The following is an 11,809-nucleotide window of genomic DNA, read 5'->3' on the forward strand; positions in this document are numbered from 1 at the left end:
GCTTCGTCCTCAGAAATCAGGTGTAAGGGGCGGCTGGGGTGGGCAGTGTCCAGGCTAACCTCTCCAACCCTCCCGTGCTAGGTCCGGAAACAGCAGAAGGAACACACAAATCTCATGGCAGAATATCGAAACAAGCAGCAGCAACAGCAGCAGCAGCAACAGCAGCAGCAGCAGCAACAGCACTCAGCTGTACTGGCTCTCAGCCCTTCTCAGAATCCTCGGGTACTCACTAAACTGCCTGGCCAGCTTCTCCCTGGTCATGGGTTACAGCCGCCACAGGCACCTCCGGGTGGGCAAGCTGGAGGTCTTCGTCTGCCTCCCGGGGGTATGGTACTACCTGGACAGCCTGGTGGTCCATTCCTCAATACTGCCTTGGCCCAGCAGCAGCAACAGCAGCATTCTGGTGTGGCTGGATCCTTGACTGGCCCCTCAGGGAACTTCTTCCCTGGCAATCTTGCTCTCCGAAGCCTTGGACCTGACTCGAGGCTTTTACAGGAAAGGCAACTACAGCTGCAGCAGCAACGAATGCAGTTGGCCCAGAAACTGCAGCAACAGCAGCAGCAGCAGCAGCAGCAGCAACAACAACAGCAGCACCTCTTAGGGCAGGTGGCAATCCAACAGCAACAGGGTCCCGGAGTACAGAACCAGGCTCTGGGTCCCAAGCCTCAGGGCCTTTTGCCTCCCAGCAACCACCAGGGCCTCCTGGTCCAACAGTTGTCACCCCAGCAATCCCAGGGATCCCAGGGCATGCTGGGTCCTGCCCAGGTGGCAGTGCTGCAGCAGCAGCAGCAGCAGCAGCAGCAGCACTCTGGAGCTTTGGGTCCGCAGGGCCCTCACAGACAGGTGCTTATGACTCAGTCCAGGGTGCTGAGTTCCCCTCAGATGGCACAGCAGGGTCACAGCCTTATGGGACACAGGCTGCTCACAACCCAGCAGCAGCAGCAGCAGCAGCAGCAGCACCAACAGGGTTCTATGACAGGACTTTCCCATCTTCAGCAAGGAATGGTGTCACACGGTGGACAGCCCAAAATGAGTGCTCAGGCCTTGGGCTCCTTACAGCAGCAGCAGCAGCAGCAGCAGCAGCAACAACAGCAGCAGCAACAACAGCAGCAGCAGCAGCAACAACAGCTACAGCAGCAACAACAGCAGCAACAGCTACAGCAACAACAGCTACAGCAGCAACAGCTGCAGCAGCAGCAGCAGCTACAGCAGCAGCAACAGCTACAGCAGCAACAGTTGCATTTGCAGCTGCAGCAACAACAGCAGCAGCAGCTGCAGCAGCAGCAGATGGGCCTCTTGAACCAGAATCGAACTTTACTATCTCCTCAGCAGCAGCAGCAGCGGCAGCAGCAGCAGCAGCAGCAGCAGCAGCAGCAGCAGCAGCAGGTGGCGCTTGGCCCTGGCATGCCAGGCAAGCCTCTTCAACATTTTTCTAGCCCTGGAGCCCTAGGTCCAACCCTCCTCCTGACAGGCAAGGAGCAAAATACTGCAGAGACAGCGCTTCCTTCAGAGGTCACTGAGGGATCCTCCACACATCAAGGAGGGCCACTGGCAGCGGGGACTACCCCGGAGTCAATGTCTGTTGAGCCAGGGGAGGTAAAGCCCTCCGTTTCTGGAGACTCACAACTCCTACTTGTTCAGGCCCAGGCCCAGTCTCAGCCCGCCTCAGCGCAGCTGCAGCCACCGCTAAGGCTCCCGGGACAACCTCAGCATCAGGTTAATTTGCTCAGCACAGCAGGTGGAGGAAACCACGGGCAGCAACTAGGGAGCGGATCCTCTTCTGAGGCCCCATCTATACCCCACCTGCTAGCCCAATCCTCTGTTTCCTTAGGGGAGCAGCCTGGACCTGTGGGCCAGAACCTTCTGGGCGCCCAGCAGCCCGTTGGGCTAGATCGACCCATTCAAAATAACACAGGGCCACAGCCTCCCAAGTCAGGGCCTGTCCCTCAGTCTGGGCAGGGTCTTCCTGGGGTAGGAGTCATGCCTACAGTGGGTCAGCTTCGAGCACAGCTTCAAGGAGTGCTGGCTAAAAACCCACAGCTGCGACACCTGAGCCCTCAGCAGCAGCAGCAGCTACAGGCGTTCCTCATGCAGCGGCAGCTGCAGCACAGTCAGGCGCTGCGCCAGACCACTCCGTGCCAGGAGCCTGGGACCCAGCCCTCTCCCCTCCAGGGCCTCCTGGGCTGCCAACCTCAACCTGGGGGTTTTTCTGGATCTCAGACAGGACCCCTCCAGGAGCTAGGGGCAGGGTCTCGACCTCAGGGCCCACCCCGGCTCCCTGTCCCACAAGGAGCCTTATCTACAGGACCAGCGCTTGGCCCTGTTCATCCCACACCTCCACCATCCAGTCCCCAAGAGCCAAAGAGACCTTCACAGTTACCTTCCCCCAGCGCCCAGCTAACACCTACCCACCCAGGGGCTCCAAAGCCCCAGGGGCCGACCTTGGAGCTGCCTCCTGGGAGGGTCTCGCCTGCTGCCGCCCAGCTCGCAGACACTTTCTTTGGCAAGGGACTGGGACCTTGGGACCGCTCAGACAACCTAGCAGAGGCCCAGAAGCCAGAGCAGAGCAGCCTGCTACCTGGGCATCTGGAGCAGGTGAACGGACAGATGGCCCATGAGCCATCCCAGCTCAGCATCAAGCAAGAGCCCCGGGAAGAGCCATGTGCCCTGGGCGCACAGGCAGTGAAAAGGGAGGCCAATGGGGAGCCACTTGGGACACCAGGCACCAGCAACCACCTTTTGCTAGCAGGCTCCCGCTCAGAGGCTGGGCATCTACTCTTACAGAAGCTTCTGCGGGCAAAGAATGTGCAACTTGGCGCTGGGCGGGGGCCTGAGGGCCTTCGAGCCGAGATCAATGGACACATTGACAGCAAGCTGTCAGGGCTGGAGCAGAAACTACAGGGTACTTCCAGCAGCAAAGAGGTGAGTGCTCTGGCCAGAGTGGCATGGCAGTGGTGCCTCTCATTGTGGAGGTCAAATGAGCAGGGCAGTGGCCTTCACAGGGCTTCTCTGGTTTAGGATGCAGCCATAAGAAAGCCTTTGTCGGTGAAACCTAAGCGGGTACAGAAGGCAAGCGACAGATTGGTGAGCTCCCGAAAGAAGCTGCGAAAAGAAGACGGGGTCAGGACCAACGAGGCCTTATTGAAACAGCTAAAGCAGGTGATCCCCAAGGAGCAGTCCCATGGTCTCATCCCTGGATAGGGGATGGGTAGCCTGTCCTCCGAGGTCTGAAGGGGCAGCTGTGAGTGCTGCAGCTCTCCAGCTTTGCCATCTTGCCCCTCCTAGGAACTGTCCCAGCTTCCCCTGACGGAGCCTACCATCACCGCCAATTTTAGCCTCTTTGCTCCCTTTGGCAGTGGCTGCCTAGTCAGTGGGCAGAGCCAGCTCAGGGGGTCCTTTGGAAGTGGGGCTCTGCATACCGGCCCTGACTACTACGCCCAGCTGCTCACCAAGGTCAGAAAAATGACATTACTTCTTGGGAATAATGAAATTCTTGGGGTTGGAGGTGGGGATGAAAGGCTGGAGGAAGATGCTGATGTAACGTGGGGCCAGGAGATTATACCAGTCTCCCCATGCCGCCTTGCACACAACACCCACCCCGCCCCTCAGAATAACCTGAGTAACCCGCCGACACCACCCTCGTCGCTGCCCCCCACCCCACCCCCATCGGTGCAGCAGAAGATGGTGAACGGTGTCACTCCCTCTGACGAGCTGGGGGAGCACCCCAAGGACGCAGCCTCTGCCCAGGACACTGAGGGAACACTGAGGGGTGAGTTCCAGGCACGCTGTGGCGCCCTGCCACACGGCGTCAGAAGTGAAAGCGTTGGGCGCTGCCTGTGCACCTGTGCAGCGGCGCGCAGCGGGAAGGGCCCGTCGGTGACGTGTGCTCAGGACAAGGGCGGGCCTCTGGAGTCTGCGAGAGCAGCAGGGGAGGAGGCCAACGGGCCAGAGCCCAGTGGAGGCTGTGGGAAGAGACAGTCCAGCATCCACAGTCTGTCCTACATTTGCACTCTAGCACACGAGTGTGTGTAGCTGTGTTACTTAGACCAAGGAGCTTGATGGACTTGATTGTGAGCCTTGATTTCCTCCCTACAGACTAGACACTGTAAAATCCGTCTAGTAGTTGCTAAAAGATTTAAATAAGGAGTGGTGTGGTGGCTCTTGGTCCCTGTCAGAGCTGAAGACAGGCAGCAGGGGTCCTGAGTGTGAAAGCAGCTGGCCCAGCTACAGAAGTGGGATCTTGTCTTTAAGTGCGAGTGGCACACAGCGAAGGCTCAGTGTCTGTTAGCTGAGTGGACAGTCCCTCACAGTAGCTAGTTGAAGCTGCCGTGCTGGGGACAGGGCACCACCTCCACCCCACACTCACCTCGACTGTTCTTCTCCCTCCCCGCCCTCAGATGCCGCCGAGGTGAAGAGTTTAGACCTGCTGGCTGCTCTGCCTACACCCCCTCACAATCAGACTGAGGATGTCAGGTGGGGAACAGGGTGGAGGACAGATGGCCTAGGATTTCCTTAGCTGGGGCCAGGTTTCTGTTATGGCCTCACCTCCCGATCTTAAGCTCCCAGAGGGAGCATCCATGGGGCTGTACCAACACCTGTTTGCATTTGGCTTCAGGATGGAGAGTGATGAGGACAGCGATTCTCCTGATAGCATCGTGCCGGCTTCGTCCCCTGAGAGCATCCTTGGGGAAGAAGCCCCACGTTTCCCTCAGCTGGGCTCTGGCCGCTGGGAGCAGGACAGCCGGGCCCTCTCCCCTGTCATCCCCATTATCCCGCGTGCCAGCATCCCTGGTATGTGCTGCTCATGGCTTGGGCCAGGTCCAGGGTAGCTGGGTTGTCAGAAGTCAGGGTGGTAGTGGGAAGAGACTGAATCTCTACAAGTTTCCCTCTCTTTTTCACCCAGTCTTCCCGGATAGCAAACCTTACGGGGCCCTTGACCTGGACGTCCCTGGAAAGCTGCCTGGTACAGCTTGGGAAAAGGGCAAAGGAAGTGAGGTGTCAGTCATGCTGACAGTCTCTGCCGCTGCTGCCAAGGTGTGTCCTAGGGGTACCTTGAGGCTAAAGAGGTCTTGGGTCAGAGGGCAGTCTTCAGAGCTTGTCTAGATTAAAAAAAAAAAAAATTACAACTGTCCAAATATTCGTCCTGAATTCCTGCTTGTCTGAAAGGCTGGCCTAGGTGCTGTGGGCTCAGCGAGGGAGATGGAATCCCTCACGGGGCTCACCACCCGCAGATAAAGACAGCCACCCGACTGTCAAGTGACAAATGTTACGAGACCTTGCTCCTCCTGTCACATTAGGTGGAGCCCTGGTACAGGGTTCTGTGGTCTAAGAAAGGTGGAAAACAGTTAAAACGACAGACAGTCCAGGTTTCTTTGCAAACACTGCCATTCTCATTCCCTCTGTGGAGCGCCTATGTGTAGCTGCTGTGGTTTAGGAAAGGCTGTGTGAGGCGAGCTCAGAGGAACGGGCTGCTGACCGCCTGTGCAGTGGGCTTGCTGTGAGCTCCCCGCAGGCACTGCTGACACGTTCTGTCCCATCCTTTCTTCTGCCCCAGCAGAACCTGAATGGTGTGATGGTTGCAGTGGCGGAGTTACTGAGCATGAAGATCCCCAACTCCTATGAGGTGCTGTTTCCAGATGGCCCTGCCAGGGCAGGCCTCGAGCCTAAGAAGGGGGAAGCTGAGGGCCGAGGTGAGCAGAGCTGGAGAGCACCTTCAGGTCAGAGAGGGCTTCTGGGGGAAGACTGATTCTTTTCCTTTCCATAGGTGGAAAAGAAAAAGGTTTGAGTGGCAAGGGCCCGGACAGTGGACCTGACTGGCTGCAGCAGTTTGATGCAGTGTTGCCTGGCTACACCCTCAAGAGCCAGTTAGACATCTTGAGCCTCTTGAAGCAGGTGGGTCTGGGAGAGGAGGGTCAGTTTTAGGAAGAAGGTACTCCTAGGGCAAAGAAGACAGTAGGCTTCTGAGGGAGTGGAGGCTGGTGGGGAGGAGGGAGGGTTGAGTAGCGGAAGACTTGACACTAACGTCCAGGGCCCCCTCCCGTAGGAGAGTCCTGCCCCAGAGCCGTCCACCCAGCACAGCTACACCTACAATGTCTCCAACCTGGACGTGAGGCAGCTCTCCGCCCCTCCTCCTGAGGAACCTTCCCCACCTCCGTCCCCCATAGCACCCTCTCCTGCCAGCCCTCCCACGGAGCCCATGGTTGAACTTCAGGCTGAGCCATCTGCTGAGCCACCAATCCCTTCACCTCTGCCACTGGCTTCATCCCCTGAATCTGCCCGGCCTAAGCCCCGAGCCCGGCCCCCTGAAGAGAGCGAAGATTCCCGTCCCCCACGCCTCAAAAAGTGGAAAGGGGTACGCTGGAAGCGGCTGCGGCTACTGCTGACTATCCAGAAGGGCAGTGGCCGGCAAGAGGATGAGCGGGAGGTGGCAGAGTTCATGGAGCAGCTTGGTACGGCCTTGAGACCGAACAAGGTGCCTCGGGACATGCGGCGCTGCTGCTTTTGCCACGAAGAGGGAGACGGTGCCACCGATGGGCCGGCCCGCTTGCTCAACCTTGACCTGGACCTCTGGGTACACCTCAACTGCGCCCTGTGGTCCACGGAGGTGTATGAGACCCAGGGTGGGGCGCTGATGAACGTGGAGGTTGCCCTGCACCGAGGGCTGCTGACCAAGTGCTCCCTGTGCCAGCGGACTGGTGCCACTAGCAGCTGCAATCGCATGCGCTGCCCCAGCGTCTACCATTTTGCCTGTGCCATCCGTGCCAAGTGCATGTTCTTCAAGGACAAGACTATGCTGTGCCCAATGCACAAGATCAGGGGGCCCTGTGAGCAGGAGCTGAGCTCATTTGCCGTCTTCCGGAGGGTCTACATTGAGCGCGATGAGGTGAAGCAGATTGCCAGCATCATCCAGCGGGGAGAGCGGCTGCACATGTTCCGGGTAGGAGGTCTTGTGTTTCATGCCATTGGTCAGCTGCTCCCACACCAGATGGCTGACTTCCACAGTGCCACGGCCCTCTATCCTGTGGGCTACGAGGCCACTCGCATCTACTGGAGTCTTCGCACCAATAATCGCCGCTGCTGCTACCGCTGCTCCATCAGCGAGAATAATGGACGGCCTGAGTTTGTGATCAAAGTCATTGAACAGGGTTTAGACGATCTGGTCTTCACTGATGCGTCTCCCCAAGGTGGGCCCCTCCCTCAAGCAGCACGCCATCTCAAAAACCCCAGATACTGGGGCTCAGTCTCAGTCACTTTAAATACCTTTGCAGTTGTAAATATTTCGATTAGCCAAGCAACTGCCTCACACCTGTGATCCCAACACTTGGGAGATTAAGGCAGGAAGATCCTGAGTTCAAAGTCATCCTCGGCTATGCAGTGAACTGGGGCCCAACCTGGGCTACAGGAGGAAACTTTCTCAAAAAAAAAAAAACAAAAAAAAAACAACCCAATAATCTTTTAGCTTCCCCACCCCCAGTAAGCTTTGTAGATTAAATGGTGTGTTGTGTGTATGTGTATGGGTTTTTTGTTTTGTTTCTTTGGTATTGTTGGGTTTTGTTTTTTTCAAAACAGAGTTTTTCTGTGTAGCCCAGGTTGTCCTGGGACTGACTCTGTAGACCAGGCTAGCCTCCAACTCAGAGATCCTCCTGCCTCCGTCTCCTGAGTGCTGGGATTAAAGGCATGCACTGCCGCCAGCTGGCTTTTTGTTGTTGTTGTTTTTTTGTTTTGTTTTTATTTACTTATTTTTTTGTGTATTGGTATTTTTCCATGCATATATCACTGTACCGTATGCATGAGTTACAGACTATTATGACCTACTGTGTGGGTGCTGGGAATTGAACCTGGGTCTTCTGGAAGAACAGCCAGGGCTCTTAATCATCAGGCCACCTCTCTAGCCTAAATTTTTTTGCTTTTGTGTTTTGAGACAGGGTTTTTCCCCTCCCTCCCATCTCTTCTTTTGTCTCTTTGAGACAGGGTTTCTCTGTAGCCTTGGCTGGCCTGGAACTCACTCTGTAGACCAGTTTGGCCTCGAACTCAGAGATCCGCCTGCCTCTTCCTTCCAGAGGACTGGGATTACAGGCGTGCACCTCCAAGCCCAGTTCAATGATGATATTTTGAGATCCTATTGTTTATTACACACATTTTTTTTTTTTAAATTCCTTTTTCCCCCATATATAAAATTCTTAGAGTTTTGTTTTTGAGGTGCTGGGGATGGAACCCAGGACTTTGGACATACTAGAACATCACTTTTACACCACTGAGCTACAGCCCCCCCTAATGCCCTTCAAAATTTTTTTCAGTTTTAGTTTTTGTGTGTGTGGGTGTTTTCCTGCATGTATGTCTGTATATCGCACACGTGCGGTGCCCCTGGAGGCCAGAAGGGGGTATGTTGGAGTCCCTGGGCCTAGATTAAAGAAGGATGATTATGAGCAGGCTCTGGGTACTGGGAACCAAACCCGGGTCTTTTGGAGGAGCAGCCATTGCTCTTGACTGCCAAGGCTGTTCCTTTTTGGCCTTTGTTTCTGTGTTGGTGATAAATAAGGCAGCAGGAAGTATGTTCTGTTGAGCGTGGACTGTGTCACAGTGCAGCTAGTAGAGCGGTTCATAGAGGCTGTTCTGTCCGTGCAACCCTGGGAGGTGAACGCTGTCACTGTATGCAGTGTAGACAGAGACCGGGTCTTGTGAGGAAACTTGGGTATTTGGCTTAACTCCCACAGCCATTACTCAAACATCAGCATAATCTTCCCAACTCCAAAGTATGTATACTCACTCAGAAAGAACTGTGCCTTTTGCTAGGTCTTTGGGCCCTGTACCAATCTTTTTCTGGGACTTGTAGGAAACCAGGAGGGGGACCTGAAGAGCCGCAGGGAAGTGAAGGCCATGTGGCAGAAAGTAGAGTGCAGGAATGGGGCTGTGGGCCAGAGGTGGGTGAGCAAATGTTATTCTGAAGCGTGCTGTCATCTGTCTCTCGTCCAGCTGTGTGGAACCGCATCATTGAGCCTGTGGCTGCCATGAGAAAAGAAGCTGACATGCTGAGGCTCTTCCCCGAGTACCTGAAAGGCGAGGAACTCTTTGGGCTGACGGTGCACGCCGTGCTTCGAATAGCCGAGTCGGTAAGCAAGTGGCAAGGAGCTGGGAGCAAGGTGGGCACTGGGCGTACTTGTCCGTCTCCGAGGAGCTGAGGCTGCAATCCCTATGCCCACAGCTACCTGGGGTGGAGAGCTGTCAGAACTATTTATTCCGCTACGGCCGCCACCCCCTGATGGAACTGCCACTCATGATCAACCCCACCGGCTGTGCCAGATCAGAACCTAAAATCCTCACACACTACAAACGGTGAGCTTATGCGGCTGGGCCGTGGGCTGGAGGTGCGGATGTGGGTAGGACTGTCTGGCTGCGTTCTAAGGGTTTGAGATGCAGATCAGAGTTGTTTCCAAGAACCTGGGGAGTCACCCATAGACCTGTTTAGAGGTATATGGCTGCTCCGGGGTATCCCTTTCCTCTTCCCTACTTGTCCTGGGTTGACCAGGGAAAGAGGACAGAGAGCTCTTGGGTACCCTGGGACGGCTGCTGGGGCGGTTCTTGGTCTAGACAATGGTGAAATGTATAAGGGAGCTGGTCACTTCTTTCTTCTTTGGTTTGCTTCCAGAGGGGCCGGTGATACTCCCAGACTTCAGACACCCCTGAGTGCTAGGGTACCTTCCCTTTCCAAAGCTGAATTCATTTAGAAGTAACTAATTAGAAGTTTTATAGAAAAATAATACAGCCTTACATTTGTATAGCACTTTATACTTTTTTTTTCAAAGCGTTTTCACATCCATTATCTCATTTGATCCTCACAACAACCTTATGAGGTAGGTAGGGCAGGTGGTATGATCCCCACTTTATAGCTGAGAAAACTGAGGCCCAGAAAGACTGCGTGACTCAATAAAGGTCACTCAGCTGGGACTAGACCCTCCTCTTAACCTGTGGGTTGTTGGTCTCTCTGCACCACAGCAGCCTAACCTTGGTCCTGGGGTAGAGGGAGGCAGAATCCATGGCAGCAGGGCTCTCCATGAAGGCCTTTGGCGGCTCGAAGGCTGTCCTAGAACGTCGAGCACTCTACCCTAGTTAGCCCTAGTCCTGATGCTGTACAACAGTGGTTTTCAAACTGTAAGCACGTGCGTTCTTGAAGCCCAGATCACAGAAGCCGGTGGGCAGACTTGGCCCTTCTGTGCGGTGGCTCTACCCTAAGATTGGACTTGCCGGAGGAACCATTTCCACCTGTGGATTGGACTTGCAGCTAATATTTTGCCAAACAAAAGAATGTGCTAAATAAAACAGAAAGCATCCCAAGCGTTTGAAAACCACTGCTCTGGGCAAGACTTGGCTGGCGCCCCAGGGTGGTGAAAGGCTCCCGCCGGGTAGCAGTCATTCCCCTGCACTGAGCCGTCCGCCCAGCCCAGTGCTGAGCTGCAGAGCGGGACGGTCTGAAGGGAGGCGAGGGTGCCATCTTCTGGCTGCACCATCTTCACAGCCACTTAAAAGTCAGATGGAGCTACTCTGGTACAGATGCCCCCATTTTCAGGGCGTGTAGCATGTGCAGGAGGTAGGACTCATGATTGAGCAAACCATCAGCTTAAATTCTGGGCCTGGGCTACTTGGGGACCTCAAAGAGTATGGCCTTGAGCATGGTTTGGCAGGAGGGTGGTAGGAAATAGGAAATGGGAGAGCAGGCTCAGTGTAGGGGAATTGGTGCCTCTTCCCTCTCCATACCTCCTCCCTGTCCTGGGTATTCTCCGCTACCCAGGACGTCCAAGAAGGGTCTCAGCAGTGAGTCGCTGCCTCTTGCAAGCTGAGACCCAGGTGCCTCTACGCCCCTCCCAAGGCAGCAGGCACTTGTCGTACTTGCTGATTGACGTATCCCTAGGTAGCACTTTGTGTTCCCAGGGAGGAGGCGGGCGATGTGTGCTTGGTCTGTGTTGTCATGGACTGTATCGCCTCCCAGGCCCCACACCCTGAACAGCACCAGCATGTCTAAGGCCTATCAGAGCACCTTCACAGGCGAGACCAACACCCCGTACAGCAAGCAGTTCGTGCACTCCAAGTCGTCTCAGTATCGGCGCCTGCGCACTGAGTGGAAGAACAACGTCTACCTGGCTCGCTCCCGCATCCAGGGCCTAGGGCTCTACGCAGCCAAGGACCTAGAAAAGCACACCATGGTCATCGAGTACATTGGCACCATCATCCGCAATGAGGTGGCCAATCGGCGGGAGAAAATCTATGAGGAGCAGGTACTACGGCTGGCTGGGGACTGGCGTGACAGGAAGTCCCCTCTGCCAAGGAGCAAGGGGCAGGCTTGGGTCGAGTGGGTAGTTGGAGAACTGCGGGAGAGATTTGGTCAGGTCAGGTAAGCCCACTGCCTGAGTTTGCTTCCTGACATCCTTGTTCTTTCCACAACTTCTGCCGTTCTAGAATCGAGGCATCTACATGTTTCGGATAAACAACGAGCATGTGATCGATGCTACCTTGACAGGAGGCCCTGCCAGGTGAGAGAGGAAGGATTTAAGTGTCTCGAGTTGGCCGCTTTGTGGGTGTCTCCTGGTATCGCTGATGCTGACTCTGTCCTGCCATCCAGGTACATTAACCACTCCTGTGCCCCTAACTGTGTAGCAGAGGTTGTGACATTTGACAAGGAGGACAAAATCATTATCATCTCCAGCCGGCGAATCCCCAAAGGAGAGGAGGTGAGAAAAGATGATTTTCCCCTGTCACTCCCAGGGGCTGGGCCAGGTTCTGGGTTCCAAGGCATCATGGCCCCATGCTTTTCCTC

General features: G+C 55.5%; 1 protein-coding gene across 14 annotated transcripts in view; it reads left to right on the top strand.

The window, feature by feature from the left end:
* The window catches only part of Kmt2d (lysine methyltransferase 2D), a 40,039-nt gene that overhangs the window by 25,254 nt on the left and 2,976 nt on the right, over positions 1-11,809 (top strand). For 7 of the 14 annotated variants that reach the window (XM_060388657.1, XM_060388662.1, XM_060388661.1 and 4 more), the window contains 16 exons: positions 82-2,922; positions 3,019-3,159; positions 3,286-3,453; positions 3,610-3,769; positions 4,398-4,473; positions 4,616-4,791; positions 4,904-5,034; positions 5,555-5,690; positions 5,765-5,892; positions 6,044-7,184; positions 8,974-9,110; positions 9,203-9,333; positions 9,804-9,851; positions 10,985-11,270; positions 11,452-11,525; positions 11,615-11,723. In XM_060388657.1, coding sequence (XP_060244640.1) covers positions 82-2,922; positions 3,019-3,159; positions 3,286-3,453; positions 3,610-3,769; positions 4,398-4,473; positions 4,616-4,791; positions 4,904-5,034; positions 5,555-5,690; positions 5,765-5,892; positions 6,044-7,184; positions 8,974-9,110; positions 9,203-9,333; positions 9,804-9,851; positions 10,985-11,270; positions 11,452-11,525; positions 11,615-11,723 — 5,883 coding nt within the window. The remainder of the gene's footprint in view (positions 1-81; positions 2,923-3,018; positions 3,160-3,285; positions 3,454-3,609; positions 3,770-4,397; positions 4,474-4,615; positions 4,792-4,903; positions 5,035-5,554; positions 5,691-5,764; positions 5,893-6,043; positions 7,185-8,973; positions 9,111-9,202; positions 9,334-9,803; positions 9,852-10,984; positions 11,271-11,451; positions 11,526-11,614; positions 11,724-11,809) is intronic. The other 7 variants (XM_021634991.2, XM_021634995.2, XM_021634996.2 and 4 more) reach the window with 5 other exon arrangements.

This window comes from Meriones unguiculatus, chromosome 8, assembly GCF_030254825.1.
Source record: "Meriones unguiculatus strain TT.TT164.6M chromosome 8, Bangor_MerUng_6.1, whole genome shotgun sequence".
Lineage (NCBI taxonomy): Eukaryota > Metazoa > Chordata > Mammalia > Rodentia > Muridae > Meriones > Meriones unguiculatus.